This window comes from Salmo trutta, chromosome 14 (genome assembly GCF_901001165.1).
Source record: "Salmo trutta chromosome 14, fSalTru1.1, whole genome shotgun sequence".
Taxonomy (NCBI): domain Eukaryota; kingdom Metazoa; phylum Chordata; class Actinopteri; order Salmoniformes; family Salmonidae; genus Salmo; species Salmo trutta.
Genome location: NC_042970.1, coordinates 79,853,481 through 79,875,662, shown reverse-complemented (window position 1 = coordinate 79,875,662; position 22,182 = coordinate 79,853,481). Strand labels below are relative to the sequence as shown.

At 41.6% G+C, this 22,182-nt stretch overlaps 1 protein-coding gene and 1 long non-coding RNA gene across 5 annotated transcripts in view; both read left to right on the top strand.

The window, feature by feature from the left end:
• Window positions 1–18,905, top strand: part of LOC115147536 (LIM domain-binding protein 1) — a 39,512-nt gene extending 20,607 nt beyond the window's left edge. For 2 of the 3 annotated variants that reach the window (XM_029689768.1, XM_029689769.1), the window contains exons 2-11: window positions 3,920–4,022; window positions 4,443–4,487; window positions 6,340–6,415; window positions 6,883–6,985; window positions 8,817–8,989; window positions 9,257–9,379; window positions 9,558–9,641; window positions 15,724–15,847; window positions 16,214–16,359; window positions 16,683–18,905. In XM_029689768.1, the coding sequence (XP_029545628.1) occupies window positions 3,920–4,022; window positions 4,443–4,487; window positions 6,340–6,415; window positions 6,883–6,985; window positions 8,817–8,989; window positions 9,257–9,379; window positions 9,558–9,641; window positions 15,724–15,847; window positions 16,214–16,359; window positions 16,683–16,913 (1,208 nt within the window). In that variant the 3' untranslated portion in view covers window positions 16,914–18,905. Of the gene's footprint in view, window positions 1–3,919; window positions 4,023–4,442; window positions 4,488–6,339; window positions 6,416–6,882; window positions 6,986–8,816; window positions 8,990–9,256; window positions 9,380–9,557; window positions 9,642–15,723; window positions 15,848–16,213; window positions 16,360–16,682 lie in introns of those variants that run through there. The other variant, XR_003866386.1, reaches the window with a different exon arrangement.
• LOC115147538 (uncharacterized) lies at window positions 7,757–8,062 on the top strand. Of its 2 annotated transcripts, none has more exons than XR_003866387.1 (2): window positions 7,757–7,922; window positions 7,959–8,062. It is a non-coding gene; the product is annotated as an uncharacterized LOC115147538 (long non-coding RNA). The 2 variants fall into 2 exon arrangements; XR_003866388.1 differs by having other exon boundaries at window positions 7,757–7,886; window positions 7,959–8,002.
• Window positions 18,906–22,182: the final 3,277 nt, after the last annotated feature.

Genomic DNA, 22,182 nt, shown 5'->3' with positions numbered 1-22,182 from the left:
TAGGACTGGCTTGATGGTTGTTATTATAGGTTGACCGATTATGATTTTTCAACTCCGATACCGATTATTGGAGGACCGAGAGAGATAAACCAATACTGATTAATCGGCCGATTTTCTTTGCATTTATTTATTTATTTATTTGTAATAATGACAATTACAACAATAATGAATGAACACTTATTTTAACTTAATATAATACATCAATAAAATCAATTTAGCCTTAAATAAATAATGAAACATGTTCAATTTGGTTTAAATAATGCAAAAACAAAGTGTTGGAGAAGAAAGTAAAAGTGCAATATGTGCCATGTAAAAAAGCTAACGTTTAAGTTCCTTGCTCAGAACATGAGAACATATGAATGCTGGTGGTTCCTTTTAACATGAGTGTTCAATATTCCCAGGTAAGAAGTTTTAGGTTGTAGTTATTATAGGAATTATAGGACTATTTCTCTCTATACGATTTGTATTTCATATACCTTTGACTATTGGATGTTCTTATAGGCACTTTAGTATTGCCAGTGTAACAGTATAGCTTCCGTCCCTCTCCTCGCTCCTACCTGGGCTCGAACCAGGAACACATCGACAACAGCCACCCTCGAAGCAGCGTTACCCATGCAGAGCAAGGGAAACAACTACTCCAAGTCTCAGAGCGAGTGACGTTTGAAACGCTATTAGTGCGCACCCGGCTAACTAGCTAGCCATTTCACATGGGTTACACCAGTCTAATCTTGGGAGTTGACAGGCTTGAAGTCATAAACAGCTCAATGCATTGCGAAGGGCTGCTGGCAAAACGCACGAAAGTGCTATTTTGAATGAATGCTTAAGAGCCTGCTGTTGCCTACCATCGCTGTCAGACTGCTCTATCAAATCATAGACTTAATTATAACATAATAACACAAAGAAACACGAGCCTTAGGTCATTAATATGGTCGAATCCGGAAACTATAATCTCGAAAACAAAACGTTATTCCTGTTACATTGCACAACCTTCAGTGTTATGTCATAATTACTTAAAAATCTGACAAATTACCCAAAGTGTTGCATATACCCTGACTGCGTGCAATGAACGCAAAATGACACAATTTCACCTGGTTAATATTGCCTGCTAACCTGGATTTCATTTAGCTAAATATGCAGGTTTAAAAATATATACTTCTGTGTATTGATTTTAAGAAAGGCATTGATGTTTATGGTTAGGTACAATTGTGCAACGATTGTGCTTTTTTCGCAAATGAGCTTTTGTTAAATCATTCCCCGTTTGGCGAAGTCGGCTGTCTTTGTTAGGAAGAAATAGTCTTCACAGTTCGTAACGAGCCAGGCGGCCCAAACTGCTGCATATACCCTGATTCTGTTGCAAGAGAAGTGACACATTTTCCCTAGTTAAATGAAATTCATGTTAGCAGGCAATATTAACTAAATATGCAGGTTTAAAAATATATACTTGCGTATTGATTTTAAGAAAGGCATTGATGTTTATGGTTGGAGCAACGTGTACCTAAGCGATTATATGCAACGAAGGACAGGCTAGATAAACTAGTAATATCATCAACCATGTGTAGTTGACTAGTGATTATGATTGATTGATTGTTTTTTATAAGTTTAATGCTAGCTAGCAACTTACCTTGCCTTCTTACTGCATTCGAGTAACCTCGTGGAGTGTAATGTAAAGCAGGTGATTAGAGCGTTGGACTAGTTAACCGTAAGGTTGCAAGATTGAATCCCTGAGCTGACAAGGTAAAAATCTGTATTTCTGCCCCTGAACAAGGCAGTTAACCCACCGTTTCTAGGCCGTCATTGAAAATAAGAATGCGTTCTTAACTGACTTGCCTAGTTAAATAAAGGTAAAAAAAAAAGCCAAATCGGCGTCCAAAAATACCGATTTCCGATTGTTATGAAAACTTGAAATTGGCCCTAATTAATCGGCCATTCCGATTAATCGGTCGACCGCTAGTTGTTATGATAGAGAGCGGGTTAGATGGTGTAAGGGGTCAGTTTAGGGGCGTAGAAGGAGTGGTGGCTGTGATGGGAGAGGGGATACAGGGCAGTGTGTACAAGAGTTATTGGTTTGGGCCCGGGAAGTTGTTGTCCTGCACCTTTATGTTAGGAACTGTGTGTGTGTGTGTGTGTGTGTGTGTGTGTGTGTGTGTGTGTGTGTGTGTGTGTGTGTGTGGCTGCTGACCTGTGAATGAGTGCAGCCAAGTGAAACTAGGGCAGAACTGGTCTACCCTACTAGTGTCCACACACACACACACACTTATCACACCTCTTACATCTACACGTTCCGCTAGCGGAACGTCTGCTCCAATATCCAATGATGGGCGGGGCGCGAAATTCAAACTCCTCTAAATCCGAAAACTTACACTTTTCAAACATATGACTATGTTACAGCTATTTAAAGACAAGACTCTCCTTTATCTAACCAAACTGTCCGATTTCAAAAAGGCTTTACAGCGAAAGCAAAACATTAGATTATGTCAGCAGAGTACCCAGCCAGGAATAATCACACAGCCATTTTTCAAGCTAGCATATCATGTCACATAAACCCAAACCATATCTAAATGCAGCACTAACCTTTGATGATCTTCATCAGATGACACACCTAGGACATTGTGTTATACAATACATGCATGTCTGTTCAATCAAGTTCATATTTATATCAAAAACCAGCTTTTTACATTAGCATGTGACGTTCAGAACTAGCATTCCCACCGAACACTTCCGGTGATTTTACTAAATTACTCACGATAAACGTTCACAAAAAGCATAACAATTATTTTAAGAATTATAGATACAGAACTCCTCTATGCACTCGATATGTCCGATTTTAAAATAGCTTTTCGGATGAAGCACATTTTGCAATAATGTAAGTACATAGCCCGGCGTTACAGGGCTAGCTATTTAGACACCCACCCAGTGTAGCCTTCACCAAAATCACATTTCCTATAAGAAAAATGTTCTTACCTTGCTTGTTCTTCATCAGAATACACTGCCAGGACTTCTACTTCAATAACAAATGTAGGTTTGGTCCCAAATAATCCATCGTTATATCCAAACAGCGACGTTTTGTTCGTGCGTTCTAGACACTATCCCAACGCTAAATCTCGGCCACGAGCATGACGCAAAATATGACAAAAAATTTCGAAATATTCCATTACCGTACTTCGAAGCATGTCAACCGCTGTTTAAAACCAATATTTATGCAATTTATCTCGTAGAGAAGCGATAATATTCCGACCGGGAATCTGCCTGTCTGTAAACTGAGGAAAAAACCGAAAGCCGGGGGCGGGGCGTGTCACGCGCCTAAGGCTTAGTCCATTGACTGACCACTCAGCATTTGCTCTCGTGTGCTTCAGCCAGGGCTTTGAATGACATCATTCCTGTTTTTCCCGGGCTGTGAGACTCCATTGTTGACGTGAGAAGTGTCACGTAAGAGCAGAGATCCTTTGTAAACGACAGAGATAATAAAGAAGGGCAAGAAATGTTCAGACAGGGTACTTCCTGAACAGAAGCATCTCAGGTTTTTGCCTGCCATAGGAGTTCTGTTATACTCACAGACACCATTCAAACAGTTTCAGAAACTTTGGAGTGTTTTCTCTCCAAAGCTAATAATTATATGCATATTCCAGTTTCTGGGCAGGACTAATAATCAGATTAAATCGGGTACGTTTTTTATCCAGCCGTGAAATTACTGCCCCCTAGATGTAACAGGTTAAAGATGCGCTATGCAGAAATCGCTCCGTCATTTCCTGGTTGATATAATTATAATAGTTCGCTTAATTTCAGTTCATGTGACAAAACAAGCATAGTCTGGTCGCCCAAAAAGTGACATATTTCAACTTGAATTATAATAACTAATCATGTATTCTGTACAGTGGCTACATATGTAGTCATTCCAGTTGTGATGCTCTCTGTCTTTCAGGCTGTTCCTCCAAGTCATTCAAGCTGTACTCTCCAAAGGAGCCCCCCAACGGCAGCTCCTTTCCCCCGTTCCACCCCGGCACCATGCTGGACAGAGACCTGGGGTGAGTAGGATACACACACCACAAACACTGTTGCATTCTGGGTGTCATTTTGTTGTGCTTTTGGAGTGTGTGTGTGTCTTGCTGAGTCAGGGTGAGCGGTTAGCTCCTCCCCTGAGATGGATTGTTACAGGAAGTCCTGCTAGCTCGTCCAGATCTCAGGGTGATTGATTTGACTGCTGTGTGTGTGTGTGTGTGTGTGTGTGTGTGTGTGTGTGTGTGTGTGTGTGTGTGTGTGTGTGTGTGTGTGTGTGTGTGTGTGTGTTGGGGGGTATATGTCCAGGCTAACTGTCTTCTCTGGTTCTTACAGATAACAGGCATCATTTACAATTCACATTTTTGTGTGGAGAAAAACAAGTATTAAACTAGATATTTATTTCCTTGACAGTTTGTTTTCTCTCTTCTTTCTCTCTCACTCTGCAGCCCAACCCCCATGTACCCCCCCTCATACCTGGAGCCTGGAATAGGGTAAGACCTACTGACCGTTTCTACTTTAGTCTGGATGTTTATTAACGAGAAATCACAGACCTACATCCATTTTGCTACCGTCAGTGTTTGTAGTGGATTGAAATATGTGCCGGTACTCAGTTTATGTTCCAGTACCGTTTCCAGTTGAAGTGGGAAGTTTACATACACTTAGGTTGGAGTCATTAAAACTCCTTTTTCAACCACTCCACACATTTCTTGTTAACAAACTATAGTTTTGGCAAGTCGGTTAGGACATCTACTTTGTGCATGACACAAGTAATTTTTCCAACAATTGTTTACAGACAGATTATTTTACTTATAATTCACTGTATCACAATTCCAGTGGGTCAGAAGTTTACATACACTAAGTTGACTGTGCCTTTTAAACAGCTTGGAAAATTCCAGAAAATGATGCCATGGCTTTAGAAACTTCTGATAGGCTAATTGACATCATTTGAGTCAATAGGAGGTGTACCTGTGGATGTATTTCAAGGTCTACCTTCAAACTCAGCGCCTCTTTGCTTGACATCATGGGAAAATCAAAAGAAATCAGTCAAGACCTCAGAAAAAAAGTTGTAGACCTCCAGAAGTCTGGTTCATCCTTGGGAGCGATTTCCAAACACCTGAAGGTACCACGTTCATCTGTACAAACAATAGTACGCAACTATAAACACCATGGGACCACGCAGCCGTCATACCGCTCAGGAAGGAGACACGTTCTGTCTCCTAGAGATGAACGTACTTTGGTGCGAAAATCAATCCCAGAACAACAGCAAAGGACCTTGTGACGATGCTGCAGGAAACCGGTACAAAAGTATCTATATCCACAGTAAAACGAGTCCTATATCGACATAACCTGAAAGGCCGCTCAGCAAGGAAGAAGCCACTGCTCCAAAACCGCCATAAAAAAGCCAGACTACAGTTTGCAACTGCACATGGGGACAAAGATCGTACTTTTTGGATGAAACAAAAATAGAACTGTTTGGCTATAATGACCATCATTATGTTTTGAGGATAAAGGGGGAGGCTTGCAAGCCGAAGAACACCATCCCAAATTTGAAGCACGGGGGTGGTGGCATCATGTTGTGGGGGTGCTTTTCTGCAGGAGGGACTGGTGCATGTCACAAAATAGATGGCATCATGAGGGAGGAAAATGATGTGCATATATTGAAGCAACATCGCAAGACATCAGTCAGGAAGTTAAAGCTTGGTCATAATTGGGTCTTCCAAATGGACAATGACCCCAGGCATACTCCCAAAGTTGTGGCAAAATGGCTTAAGGACAACAAAGTCAAGGTATTGGAGCGGCCATCACAAAGCCCTGACCTCAATCCTATAGAAAATTTGTGGGCAGAACTGAAAAAGCGTGTGCGGGCTACAAATCTGACTTTTTACACCAGCTCTGTCAGGAGGAATGGGCCAAAATTCACCCCACTTATTGTGGGAAGCTTGTGGAAGGCTACCCGAAACGTTTGACCCAAGTTAAACAATTTCAAGGCAATGCTATCAAATACTAATTGAGTGTATGTAAACTTCTAACCCACAGGGAATGTGATGTAAGAAATAAAAGCTGAAATAAATCATTTTCTCTACTATTATTCTGACATTTCACATTCTTAAAATAAAGTGGTGATCCTAACTGACCTAAGACAGGGAATTTTTTACCAGGTTTAAATGTCAGGAATTGTGAAAAACAGAGTTTAAATGTATTTGACTAAGGTGTATGTAAACTTCCGTCATCAACTGTATATTTAGGTGCCGTTAAAGCCAGTATTCTATAACAGGTGCCGTTACTTCGGCCCAAGTCAGGCCATTGCTACATGTAACCTGTCTGTCTGTCTGTCTGTCTCAGGAGACACACACCGTACGGGAACCAGACAGACTACAGGATATTTGAGCTCAACAAACGGCTACAGAACTGGACAGAGGTAGAGAGGAGCTGAACGCATAACTTCATCTCTCTGCCCGTCTGTCTGTCTGCCCGTCTGTCTGCCCGTCTGTCTGCCCGTCTGTCTGCCCGTCTGTCTGCCCGTCTGTCTGCCCGTCTGTCTGTCTGCCCGTCTGTCTGTCTGTCTGCCCGTCTGTCTGTCTGCCCGTCTGCCTGTCTGTCTGCCTGTCTGCCCGTCTGTCTGTCTTTCATTCTTCTTCCCCCTCGTTCTCACGTTGTTTTACTAAGACTACCATACTGAATACTATGCTAACTCTCTCCTCTCTCTCTCCTCTCTCTAGCAGTGTGATAACCTGTGGTGGGATGAGTTCACTACAGAGTTCTTTGTTTTAGTACCTACTAGGCTGACTGAACATGTTGTTAACTATTCCCCTCTCTCTCTGTCTCTCTCTCTGTCTCTCTCTCTGTCTCTCTCTCTGTCTCTCTCCATCTCTCTCCTCTCTCTAGGAATGTGATAATCTGTGGTGGGATGCGTTCACTACAGAGTTCTTTGAGGACGATGCCATGTTGACCATAACCTTCTGTCTGGAGGACGGGCCCAAGAGATACAGTAAGAACACACACACACACACACACACACATAGATAGACAGACGGACGGACTGGCGGGCGGACAGTGCTCTCAACACTCAAATCATGAGTTGTTGTTGTATTCTTCTACGTCCTGTTATTAGATTCATATCAAATGTTTTAGGTCACATGACTGACAGGGAAATGCTTCATAGACAACAGGTGTAGACTGACAGGGAAATGCTTCATAGACAACAGGTGTAGACTGACAGGGAAATGCTTCATAGACAACAGGTGTAGACTAACAGGGAAATGCTTCATAGACAACAGGTGTAGACTAACAGGGAAATGCTTCATAGACAACAGGTGTAGACTAACAGGGAAATGCTTCATAGACAACAGGTGTAGACTAACAGGGAAATGCTTCATAGACGACAGGTGTAGACTGACAGGGAAATGCTTCATAGACGACAGGTGTAGACTGACAGGGAAATGCTTCATAGACAACAGGTGTAGACTGACAGGGAAATGCTTCATAGACAACAGGTGTAGACTGACAGGGAAATGCTTCATAGACAACAGGTGTAGACTGACAGGGAAATGCTTCATAGACAACAGGTGTAGACTGACAGGGAAATGCTTCATAGACAACAGGTGTAGACTGACAGGGAAATGCTTCATAGACGACAGGTGTAGACTAACAGGGAAATGCTTCATAGACAACAGGTGTAGACTGACAGGGAAATGCTTCATAGACAACAGGTGTAGACTGACAGGGAAATGCTTCATAGACAACAGGTGTAGACTGACAGGGAAATGCTTCATAGACAACAGGTGTAGACTAACAGGGAAATGCTTCATAGACAACAGGTGTAGACTAACAGGGAAATGCTTCATAGACGACAGGTGTAGACTGACAGGGAAATGCTTCATAGACAACAGGTGTAGACTGACAGGGAAATGCTTCATAGACAACAGGTGTAGACTGACAGGGAAATGCTTCATAGACAACAGGTGTAGACTAACAGGGAAATGCTTTCCAACAATGCAGAGTTAAAGATGAGAATAAAAAGATATTGAAATTGTGACACAAGGAAGAAACTCACAGTGAATAACAATAAGGAGTGAAAATAACATGGTTATATACAGGAAGTACCAGTACTGAGTCAATGTGTAGTGGTATGAGGTAGTAACATGGTTATATACAGGAAGTACCAGTACTGAGTCAATGTGTAGGGATATAAGGTAGTAACATGGTTATATACAGGAAGTACCAGTACTGAGTCAATGTGTAGGGATATAAGGTAATAACATGGCTATATACAGGAAGTACCAGTACTGAGTCAATGTGTAGGGGTATGAGGTAATAACATGGCTATATACAGGAAGTACCAGTACTGAGTCAATGTGTAGGGATATAAGGTAATAACATGGCTATATACAGGAAGTACCAGTACTGAGTCAATGTGTAGGGCTATGAGGTAATTGAGGTAGCTATATACTGTACATATAGGTAGGGGTGAAGTGACTCGGCAACAGGATAGATAACAGACAGTAGCAGCAGCTTTGGTGGTGAGTATGAAAGTGTGGTGTTTGTGTGTGTGTGTGTGTGTATGTGTGTTTTGGGTGTTAGTGTGTGTGTGCATAGACAATGCAAGAGAGTTAGTGCCAAAAAGTCATGATTCTAGTCTGTTTTGTAATGAATACGGGCCAGTTTCCTGGACACAGACTAAGCCTGGATTCTGCATTGATCTGGCTGATTGGTTCAGGACCAGGGTTAATGTGTGTCTGGGAAACCACCCTCTAAGATTGTTGTTGTGTACTTACGCTCCACTGTTCTTCTGCTTCCTGTCTCCTCCTCCTCCTCCGCAGCGATTGGCCGGACGTTGATCCCGCGGTACTTCCGGAGTATATTCGAGGGGGGCGCCACCGACCTTTACTACGTGTTGAAGCACCCCAAAGAGTCCTTCCACAACAACTTCGTCTCGCTGGACTGTGACCAGTGTACCATGGTTACGCAGAACGGAAAACCCATGTTCACACAGGTGTGTGTGTGTGTGTGCGCAGGCTATGTCTTTCCTGCGGACACTAGTGTAAACATGAGGCAGAATCCTAACATCAAAATCTGCATTTGTAACTGAACTGAATGAGTTCAGTGCATCGTCTATGTGAAAGTCTACACATGTAAATCATGCTAGAATTCGGCCCATAGTTGCTGGTGAATTGCTATCTTGCACACAACAAATATTGTGAACATAACTTTGGTGATCTCCTTTTGTAGAAAGTGCAACCCTGACCTCTGACCCCTCTAGGTGTGTGTGGAGGGTCGTCTGTACCTGGAGTTCATGTTTGACGACATGATGAGGATCAAGACGTGGCATTTCAGCATCCGACAGCACCGTGAACTGATACCACGCAGTATACTGGCCATGCACGTGAGTCACACACACACACACACACACACACACTCACCTGTTGTCTAATAGCGATGGTAGACAGATCAATACATGGTGTCCGACCTCTGTAACCCCTGACCTCTGTAACCCCTGACCTCTGTAACCCCTGACCTCTGTAACCCCTGACCTCTGTAACCCCTGACCTCTAACCCTACAGGCCCAGGACCCCCAGATGTTAGACCAGCTGTCTAAGAACATCACCAGATGTGGACTGTCTAACTCCACCCTCAACTACCTCCGAGTGAGTACACACAAACATCAACAACAACACGCGTAGATCACTGCCTTCCAGTGAGTACACACAAACATCAACAACAACAAACGTAGATCACTGCCTTCCAGTGAGTACACACAAACATCAACAACAACAAACGTAGATCACTGCCTTCCAGTGAGTACACACAAACATCAACAACAACAAAAGTAGATCCCTACCTCCTAGTGAGTACACACAAACATCAACAACAACAAACGTAGATCACTGCCTCCCAGTGAGTACACACAAACATCAACAACAACAAAAGTAGATCCCTACCTCCTAGTGAGTACACACAAAGATCAACAACAACAAACGTAGATCCCTACCTCCCAGTGAGTACACACAAACATCAACATCAACAAACGTAGATCAGTGAGTACACACAAACATCAACAACAACAAACGTAGATCACTGCCTTCCAGTGAGTACACACAAACATCAACAACAACAAACGTAGATCACTGCCTTCCAGTGAGTACACACAAACATCAACAACAACAAACGTAGATCACTACCTCCCAGTGAGTACACACAAACATCAACAACAACAAACGTAGATCACTACCTCCCAGTGAGTACACACAAACATCAACAACAACAAACGTAGATCACTACCTCCCAGTGAGTACACACAAACATCAACAACAACAAACGTAGATCACTGCCTCCCAGTGAGTACACACAAACATCAACAACAACAAAAGTAGATCCCTACCTCCTAGTGAGTACACACAAAGATTAACAACAACAAATGTAGATCCCTACCTCCCAGTGAGTACACACAAACATCAACATCAACAAACGTAGATCCCTACCTCCCAGTGAGGACACACAAACATCAACATCAACAAACGTAGATCCCTGCCTCCCAGTGAGTACACACAAACATCAACAAACGTAGATCCCTGCCTCCCAGTGAGTACACACAAACATCAACAACAACAAACGTAGATCCCTACCTCCCAGTGAATACACACAAACATCAACAACAACAAACGTAGATCCCTACCTTGATACAGTGCCTTGCAAAAGTATTCATACCTCTTGGATTTATTCTAATTGTATTTTGTTACAACGTGGGATAGATTTAATAATAGATTTAATTGTAATTTTTTTGTCAACAATCCACTCAATACTCTGTCAATTCTATTTTTTTTTAAGATTAAGAATTGGATAACTAAAATATAGTCGTAGCCCCTTTGTTTAGGAAAGTGTAAATTAATTCAGGAGTAAAAAATAAAATTATACAATGACTGTGAGGTTAAAGTGCAAACTTTCATTTGAGGGTATTTTCATCCACATCGGGTGAACCGTTTCGAAATTACAGCACTTTTTCTATGTAGTCCCCCATTTAAAGGGGACCAAAAGTATTAGGATAAATTCACTTGTCTATTAAAGTAGTTACTATCACACAATGACTACATCAAGCTGGTGACTCTACAAACTGGCTGGATGCATTTTCTGTTTGTTTTGGTTGCGTTTCAGATTATTTTGTTCCCAATAGAAATTCATGTAAAATAATGTATTGTGTCATTTTAGTCACTTTTATTGTAAATAACAATGGAATATATTTCTAAACACTAATACATTAATGTGGATGCTACCATGATTATGGATAGTCAAGAATGAATTGTGAATAATGATATGTGAGAAAGTTACAGACCCGTAAATATCATACCCCCAATGCTATCCTCCCCTCGTATTGTAATGGTGAGAGGATATCATGTTCCTCATAGGTATAGTAGTAGTTTAACATAGTACTGATAGGTATAGTAGTAGTTTAACATAGTACTGATAGGTATAGTAGTAGTTTAACATAGTACTGATAGGTATAGTAGTAGTTTAACATAGTACTGATAGGTAGGGTAGTAGTTTAACATAATACTGATAGGTATAGTAGTAGTTTAACATAGTACTGATGGGTATAGTAGTAGTTTAACATAGTACTGATGGGTATAGTAGTAGTTTAACATAGTACTGATAGGTATAGTAGTAGTTTAACATAGTACTGATAGGTATAGTAGTAGTTTAATATAGTACTGATAGGTATAGTAGTAGTTTAACATAGTGCTGATAGGTAGGGTAGTAGTTTAACATAGTGCTGATAGGTAGGGTAGTAGTTTAACATAGTACTGATAGGTAGGGTAGTAGTTTAACATAGTACTGATAGGTAGGGTAGTAGTTTAACATAGTACTGATGGGTATAGTAGTAGTTTAATATAGTACTGATAGGTAGGGCAGTAGTTTAATATAGTACTGATAGGTAGGGCAGTAGTTTAATATAGTACTGATAGGTAGGGCAGTAGTTTAACATAGTACTGATGGGTAGGGTAGTAGTTTAACATAGTACTGATGGGTAGGGTAGTAGTTTAATATAGTACTGATAGGTATAGTAGTAGTTTAACATAGTACTGATGGGTAGGGTAGTAGTTTAATATAGTACTGATAGGTAGGGCAGTAGTTTAACATAGTACTGATAGGTAGGGCAGTAGTTTAACATAGTACTGATAGGTAGGGCAGTAGTTTAACATAGTACTGATAGGTAGGGCAGTAGTTTAACATAGTACTGATAGGTATAGTAGTAGTTTAATATAGTACTGATAGGTAGGGTAGTAGTTTAACATTGTACTGATAGGTATAGTAGTAGTTTAACATTGTACTGATAGGTATAGTAGTAGTTTAACATAGTACTGATAGGTAGGGTAGTAGTTTAACATAGTACTGATAGGTATAGTAGTAGTTTAATATAGTACTGATGGGTAGGGCAGTAGTTTAACATAGTACTGATAGGTAGGGTAGTAGTTTAATATAGTACTGATAGGTAGGGTAGTAGTTTAATATAGTACTGATAGGTATAGTAGTAGTTTAATATAGTACTGATAGGTAGGGTAGTAGTTTAACATAGTACTGATAGGTAGGGTAGTAGTTTAATATAGTACTGATAGGTAGGGTAGTAGTTTAATATAGTACTGATAGGTATAGTAGTAGTTTAATATAGTACTGATAGGTAGGGTAGTAGTTTAACATAGTACTGATAGGTAGGGTAGTAGTTTAACATAGTACTGATGGGTAGGGTAGTAGTTTAATATAGTACTGATAGGTAGGGCAGTAGTTTAACATAGTACTGATAGGAATAGTAGTAGTTTAATATAGTACTGATGGGTAAGGCAGTAGTTTAACATAGTACTGATAGGTATAGTAGTAGTTTAATATAGTACTGATAGGTAGGGTAGTACATAGTACTGATAGGTATAGTAGTAGTTTAATATAGTACTGATAGGTATAGTAGTAGTTTAATATAGTACTGATGGGTAGGGCAGTAGTTTAACATAGTACTGATAGGTAGGGTAGTAGTTTAACATAGTACTGGTAGGTATAGTAGTAGTTTAATATTGTACTGATAGGTAGGGTAGTAGTTTAACATTGTACTGATAGGTAGGGTAGTAAATAGTACTGATGGGTAGGGCAGTAGTTTAACATAGTACTGATAGGTAGGGTAGTAGTTTAACATAGTACTGATGGGTAGGGTAGTAGTTTAACATAGTACTGATGGGTAGAGTAGTAGTTTAATATAGTACTGATAGGTAGGGTAGTAGTTTAATATAGTACTGATAGGTAGGGTAGTAGTTTAACATAGTACTCATGGGTATGGTAGTAGTTTAACATAGTACTGATGGGTAGGGTAGTAGTTTAACATAGTACTGATGGGTAGGGTAGTAGTTTAATATAGTACTGATAGGTAGGGTAGTAGTTTAATATAGTACTGATAGGTATGGTAGTAGTTTAACATAGTACTGATGGGTAGGGTAGTAGTTTAACAGTACTGATGGGTAGGGTAGTAGTTTAACATAGTACTGATAGGTAGGGTAGTAGTTTAACATAGTACTGATAGGTATGGTAGTAGTTTAACATAGTACTGATAGGTATAGTAGTAGTTTAACATAGTACTGATAGGTATAGTAGTAGTTTAACATAGTACTGATGGGTATGGTAGTAGTTTAACATAGTACTGATAGGTATGGTAGTAGTTTAACATAGTACTGATAGGTATGGTAGTAGTTTAACATAGTACTGATGGGTAGGGTAGTAGTTTAACATAGTACTGATAGGTATGGTAGTAGTTTAACATAGTACTGATAGGTATGGTAGTAGTTTAACATAGTACTGATAGGTATAGTAGTAGTTTAACATAGTACTGATAGGTAGGGTAGTAGTTTAACATAGTACTGATGGATAGGGTAGTAGTTTAACATGGTACTGATGGATAGGGTAGTAGTTTAACATAGTGCTGATATGTATAGTAGTAGTTTAATATAGTACTGATAGGTATAGTAGTAGTTTAACATAGTACTGATAGGTATAGTAGTAGTTTAATATAGTACTGATTGGTAGGGTAGTAGTTTAATATAGTACTGATAGGTAGGGTAGTAGTTTAACATAGTACTGATAGGTATGGTAGTAGTTTAATATAGTACTGATAGGTATGGTAGTAGTTTAACATAGTACTGATAGGTAGGGTAGTAGTTTAACATGGTACTGATGGATAGGGTAGTAGTTTAATATAGTACTGATAGGTATAGTAGTAGTTTAACATAGTACTGATGGGTAGGGTAGTAGTTTAACATAGTACTGAAGGGTAGGGTAGTAGTTTAACATAGTACTGATGGGTATAGTAGTAGTTTAATATAGTACTGATAGGTATAGTAGTAGTTTAACATAGTACTGATAGGTAGGGTAGTAGTTTAATATAGTACTGATAGGTAGGGTAGTAGTTTAATATAGTACTGATGGGTATAGTAGTAGTTTAACATAGTACTGATAGGTATAGTAGTAGTTTAACATAATACTGATAGGTATAGTAGTAGTTTAACATAGTACTGATAGGTAGGGTAGTAGTTTAACATAGTACTGATAGGTAGGGTAGTAGTTTAACATAGTACTGATGGGTAGGGTAGTAGTTTAATATAGTACTGATAGGTAGGGTAGTAGTTTAATATAGTACTGATAGGTAGGGTAGTAGTTTAACATAGTACTGATGGGTAGGGTAGTAGTTTAACATAGTACTGATAGGTAGGGTAGTAGTTTAACATAGTACTGATGGGTAGGGTAGTAGTTTAACATAGTACTGATAGGTAGGGTGGTAGTTTAACATAGTACTGATGGATAGGGTAGTAGTTTAACATAGTACTGATAGGTAGGGTAGTAGTTTAACATGGTACTGATGGATAGGGTAGTAGTTTAACATAGTGCTGATATGTATAGTAGTAGTTTAATATAGTACTGATGGGTAGGGTAGTAGTTTAATATAGTACTGATAGGTAGGGTAGTACATAGTACTGATAGGTATAGTAGTAGTTTAACATAGTACTGATAGGTATAGTAGTAGTTTAACATAGTACTGATAGGTATAGTAGTAGTTTAACATAAACTACTACTATACCTATCAGTACTATGTTAAACTACTACTATACCTATCAGTACTATGTTAGTACTGATAGGTATAGTAGTAGTTTAACATAGTACTGATGGGTATAGTAGTAGTTTAACATAGTACTGATAGGTATAGTAGTAGTTTATGTTAAACTACTACCCTACCTATCAGTATTATGTTAAACTACTACTATACCTATCAGTACTATGTTAAACTACTACTATACCCATCAGTACTATGTTAAACTACTACTACACCTATCAGTACTAACATAGTACTGATGGGTAGGGTAGTAGTTTAACATAGTACTGATAGGTAGGGTAGTACATAGTACTGATAGGTATAGTAGTAGTTTCATCTTGTCCCCTGATATTGCCATATAGCTTCCACCTATCAAACCTTTCAGACCTAGGGGGGGGTTTCTGGACGGGCCTGACAACTAGAGTAGAACATTTTACTGAAGTCCACTGTGAAGGACATCGTGTGAAGAGAGGGTCTTGTCTTTCTTGTCATGAATAATTCACACCTGGTGGTAATTTCCACTACACAAAGAATGGCTGTCTTGTCTCTCTATCATCTCAAGTCTCCCTCCCTCCCTCCCTCCCTCCCTCCGTCATGTGTCTCTCCGGTAGCTGTGTGTGATTTTGGAGCCCATGCAGGAGCTGATGTCCAGACACAAGACCTACAGCCTCAGCCCCAGGGACTGTCTCAAGACCTGCCTCTTTCAGAAGTGGCAACGCATGGTGGCCCCGCCAGGTAACACACACACACAACACGGAGGCGCATACACACACACACACACACAACGCGCAGCGAACACACACAGGCAGACAGAACGCGCACACACACACTCCTCCTCCCTAACACCAAACTCTCCCTCTCTCCCCCCTTTCCCCCAGAGGAGCCGGAGAGGCAGGCTCCCAGTAAGCACACACACGCGCGCACACACACACAAACTCTCACACACACATCAAGATTGGGTTCCGGGTTCCAAGACTGCACACACCTCTTCACCTCTGTCCTAACTCTCTCTCCCGCTCTCCTCTCTCCCCTTCCTCTCTCCTCCCCAACTCTAACCCCCCCCTCCTCTCCTCTCCCCCTCCTCTCTCCTCTCTCCTCTAGCTGAACCAGCCAGACAGGCCCCTAATAAGAGGAGGAAGCGTAAGATGTCAGGCGGCAGCACCATGAGTGCCGGAGGAGGAACCACCAACAACAACAACAAGAAGAAGAGTCCAGCTAGCAGCTTCCCCCTGTCCAGCCAAGTACCAGTAAGTAGCAGTCAAATCAATCACATGTATTTTATGAAGCCCTTTTTACGTCAGCAGTTGTCACAGTGTGTTGCAGTTATGTGGTCTAAAACGTCAAAGAGCAAGCAAAGTAGAAGCCAGACCACAGTGGCCAGGAAAACCTTCCTGTAAGGAAGAAACCTATCTTCTACACCCCTATCTTTTTAATAATGTTATCTCCCTCCCTTTTAGGATGTGATGGTTGAGGAAGAGCCCACCCTGATAGGAGGGGAGCTAGCTGTAATAGCAGTAGTAGTCGTCTCCTCCCCCTATCTCTGTAATAATGGTTTCTTCCTCCCCTATAGGACGTGATGGTGGTGGGAGAGCCCACCCTGATGGGAGGGGAGTTTGGGGACGAGGACGAGCGCCTGATCACGCGACTGGAGAACCAACAGTTCGACGCGGCCAACGGCATCGATGACGAGGACAGCTTCAACAACAGCCCCGCGCTTGGCGCCAACTCTCCCTGGAACAACAAGGCCCCATCCAGCCAGGAGAGCAAGAGTGACAACCCTACGTCTCAGGCCTCACAGTAGAGGAGGGGAGGGAGGGGAGGGGCTTCCATAGTCTTAAAGGGGTTTCCTCTCCTTGTGGGTGTGTGTCAATTGTCTGTAGTGGCTTCCTGACTGTTCTTATCTTTTTCTCTTAAAGGGGCAATCCGCAGTTGAAAAAATAACCAAGCGTCACCCCTAACTCTTGTTTTAGTAAAAAGCTGAGGGATGGGACCCACTCTAAAATTCATAGACAGCTATGGGTACAAGGACTGACCATCCAAGATATAACAAATAAATATTGTTTTAATCATGCTTTGAGGCTATACAGTTTGTCATTACATTTACAATGGTTACAGAGTAAAACAAGTGTATATTGTGGGTTGTGGTGGGGTACGTCAGGTGAATGAAGCTCCTGAGACATTTCTAGGTTATATTCCTCAAGAATCAACGGGTACATATCATTTATTTACACGTCCAAAATATGGATGGAGTGACTGCGGATTGCCCCTTTTGGAACATGGATTTTATCTAGGCCTGTGGAGTAGAAGGAGGATCTCACTGGTTGATCGAGGTTTCCTTTGGAACATGGATTTTATCTAGGCCTGCGGAGTAGAAGGAGGATCTCACTGGTTGATCGAGGTTTCCTTTGGAACATGGATTTTATCTAGGCCTGTGTAGTAGAAGGAGGATCTCACTGGTTGATCGAGGTTTCCTTTGGAACATGGATTTTATCTAGGCCTGTGGAGTAGAAGGAGGATCTCACTGGTTGATCGAGGTTTCCTTTGGAACATGGATTTTATCTAGGCCTGCGGAGTAGAAGGAGGGTCTCACTGGTTGATCGAGGTTTCCTTTGGAACATGGATTTTATCTAGGCCTGCGGAGTAGAAGGAGGATCTCACTGGTTGATCGAGGTTTCCTTTGGAACATGGATTTTATCTAGGCCTGCGGAGTAGAAGGAGGATCTCACTGGTTGATCGAGGTTTCCTTTGGAACATGGATTTTATCTAGGCCTGTGTAGTAGAAGGAGGATCTCACTGGTTGATCGAGGTTTCCTTTGGAACATGGATTTTATCTAGGCCTGTGTAGTAGAAGGAGGATCTCACTGGTTGATCGAGGATTCCTTTCCTTGTCTACCTTCCTACATCAGTTCTGATGTGAGAGCTTGGTAGGTGAAAGGAAACAACAGAGCTGTTTCTTATATGGGCCTCCTCCATACCTGTCTCTCCTAGCTGGTCTTTTAAGGAGAGACCTGAGGAGAGGGAAGGCGCTTGGGACAGTTGAGATGCACCCAGGTAGGGGTGCAGGAAGGGGGGGTGGGGTAGGGTAGGGAGAGGGTGGTTGAGTGGGGGAGGGGGACCCGAGGAGTCGCTTATGGACGATTACTCACACATCTACCTTCAGAAGATTCATGGTCACTAGATATGGAGTCTTAACTCTGGTCCACTCTGCTGCTGCACGTGTGTGTGTGTGTGTGTGTGGCTGTACTTGGTCAGAACAAAAGCCTGGACTGTGCCAAAGCAACTGGAGTTGAGATCCAATCAGTTTAAAATGCTTTCTCACACACACAGACACACACACACACACCATTGAAGGAGTACTGATCCAACCTATTAACAGATAACAGAAAGCATTTAAACAACAACAACATTTTAGAGTTTTATACCAGTCTCTATTTCCCTAGAACGTTTTTATTTGGTTTTCTACTCCTGCATTTCAAATCTACTTTTTATTTGTTATTTTTTACCGACGATATTGAGAAGCTAACAGACCAAGGAGCCAGAAAACAGGACTGCTTTTATTCTACCCCTTCCCCCCTGACAAAATATATTTGGTTTGTTTTAATGTCTTTTATGTTTTAAAGAGAAATAATTGTGGATGTTTTTTGAGATTGATTTTCTCCTTGTTTTTAGTGTATTTGTGCTTGTATATTTAAGGTAGTAGCAAAGTTCTGTACGACTGTATTCTGACTTAGAGGTTCCTGAAGCCATTCTGATCTAATGGAAAGAAACAAAATAAAAAAGAAATGGACAAAAAGAAGAAAAAAACACATGAACCTCTCAACCAATCCTCCATCTCCTTCTCTCTCTCCCTCTCTCTCTCTTTAGAGTGTCCATCCTGATCATAACAGTGACACCTCTCCATCTCTCTCTTTCTCTCTCTCTCTCTTTAGAGTGTCCATCCTGATCATAACAGTGACACCTCTCCATCTCCATCTCCTTCTCTCTCTTTCTCTCTCTCTCTCTCTAGAGTGTCCATCCTGATCATAACAGTGACACCTCTCTCTGTCTCTCTCTGTCTCTCTCTCTCTCTCTAGAGTGTCCATCCTGATCATAACAGTGACACCTCTCTCTGTCTCTCTCTGTCTCTCTCTCTCTCTCTAGAGTGTCCATCCTGATCATAACAGTGACACCTCTCCATCTCCATCTCCTTCTCTCTCTTTCTCTCTTTCTCTCTCTCTCTGTCTCTCTCTCTTTAGTGTCCATCCTGATCATAACAGTGACACCTCTCCATCTCTCTCTCTGTCTCTCTCTCTCTTTAGAGTGTCCATCCTGATCATAACAGTGACACCTCTCCATCTCTCTCTCTGTCTCTCTCTCTCTCTTTAGAGTGTCCATCCTGATCATAACAGTGACACCTCTCCATCTCTCTCTCTGTCTCTCTCTCTCTCTTTAGAGTGTCCATCCTGATCATAACAGTGACACCTCTCCATCTCTCTCTCTGTCTCTCTCTCTCTCTCTCTCTTTAGAGTGTCCATCCTGATCATAACAGTGACACCTCTCCATCTCTCTCTCTGTCTCTCTCTCTCTTTAGAGTGTCCATCCTGATCATAACAGTGACACCTCTCCATCTCTCTCTCTGTCTCTCTCTCTCTCTTTAGAGTGTCCATCCTGATCATAACAGTGACACCTCTCCATCTCTCTCTCTGTCTCTCTCTCTCTCTCTCTTTAGAGTGTCCATCCTGATCATAACAGTGACACCTCTCCATCTCTCTCTCTGTCTCTCTCTCTCTTTAGAGTGTCCATCCTGATCATAACAGTGACACCTCTCCATCTCTCTCTCTGTCTCTCTCTCTGTTTAGAGTGTCCATCCTGATCATAACAGTGACACCTCTCTCTCTGTCTCTCTCTTTTTTCTTTCTTTTAAGATGTTTTTGACTTGTGTACATTCATTTATAAAACCCTGGGGTACAGTCACCATTGAGAAGACATGTTTGCATCTTCCAGTTCAGCAGATTTATTTTTTCATTTCATTTTTTCTATTTATTTTGAATGAAATATCAGATATCCGTTCTGTTTCTCCACCCCCCTGGTTACACACACTCATCCTAAATGTACACTACTATTAGCAAATAAGCTAACTATCTACTGCTGTTTATTAAGAAGTCTGAAAAGACAACCTGACATAATTCATCCATGATTGTGTTTCAAATGGCACCCTATTCCCTATCAAGTTATGGTCGAAAGTAGTGCACTACATACAGAATAGAGTGCCATTTGGGACGCAACCCCAGCTAGTTATTCATGTTTAACTGAAGTCGTAGGGTTGTATATATTTCCAATACCTGTGTTGTATAGGCTTGATCTGTAATATTGAGCCTGTTGCGCATGTGTTTGGTAATACCTTCAATTCTCACAAGGGGGCGCTGTTAGAGGATCACAAATAAAATAATTTTATAACAACTTTATACATCCAGTTCAAACATGTGCAGTGATATGATCTGCCCCCCTCCCCCCTCTCCAAAGCACCCTATGTAGTGCAGTACTTTTGATCAGGGCCAATATGAGAACAGGGGGACATTTGAGACATGGCCCATGTTATTTAGTTCTGTAAATGTTGTTCCAGCTCTGTCAAGTACATTGTGTACATTTTCAGTACAGCTCTGGCTTTTAACCGGTAACAGAGAGAGAGTCTGTCCCGAATGGCACCCTATTCCCTACATAGAGCACTACTTTGGACCAGGACCCATTGGTTCTGGTCAAAGGTAGTGCACTATATAAGGGATCAGGGGGCCATTTTGGATGCAGCCTAGAGAAAGGTGACTGGTACCCTAAACCAACCCTGTAGAAAAAGCCTTGTTTGATATTTTGGTTAGTTTTCTGCCCTTGATACTTATTGATTAATTAATGTATGGTACCAATAAAAATATACATTTTCACTTTAAAATGAACATGGGGCTCTTATTTACTCTTAGGGACTTTTATTGTTGTACATGTGTATCTGTTGCTCATGCCTCACAGTGAACAAAAATACCCTGAACAAAAATACAGCAATTTGAAAGACTTTACTGACTTACAGTTCATATAAGGAAATCAGTCAATATAAATAAATTAATTGGGCCCTGAAATGGATTTCACATGACTGGGAATACAGATATGCATCTGTTGGTCACAGATACCTTTAAAAAAGTAGGGGTGTGGATCAGAACCAGTCAGTATCTGCTGTGACCACCATCTGCCTCCTGCAGCGTGACATCTCCTTCACATAGAGTTGATCAGGCTGTTGATTGTGGCCTGTGGAATGTTGTCCCACTCCTCTTCAATGGCTGTGCAAAGTTGCTGGATATTGGTGGGAACTGGAACACGCTGTCGTAAACGTCAATCCAGAGCATCCCGAATAGGCTGAATGGGCGATATGTCTGGTTAGTATGCAGGGGAAGAACTGGGACATTTTCAGCTTCTAGGAATTGTGATTAGATCCTTGCGACATGGGGCCGTGCATTATGCTGAAACAGGAGGTGATGGCGACGGATGAACGGCACGACAACGGGCCTCAGGATCTCGTCATGCTATTTCTGTGCGTTCAAATTGCCATCAATAAAATGCAATTGTGTTCGTTGTCTGTGGCTTATACCTGCCCATACATAACCCCACAGCCACTATGGGACTCTGATCACAACAATGGCATCAGCAAACCCCTCGCCCACATGACACCATGCACGCTGTCTGCCATCTGCCCGGTACAGATGAAACCGGGATTCATCTGTGAAGATCACACTTCTCCAGCGTGCCAGTGGTCATCGAAGGTGAGCATTTGCCAACTGAAGTCAGGTCAAGACCCTGGTGAGGACGACGAGCATGCAGATAAGCTTGAGACGGTTTCTGACAGTTTGTGCAGAAATTCTTCAGCCGCCCTGACAGTTTCATCAGCTGTCCAGGTGGCTGGTCTCAGACCATCCCGCAGGGGAATAAGCTGGATGTGGAGGTCCTGCGCTGGCAGGGTTACACGTGGTCTGCGGTTGAGAGGCCGATTGGACCTACTCCCAAATTCTCCAAAACAGCACATCTTAGAGTAGCCTTTTATTGTCCCCAGT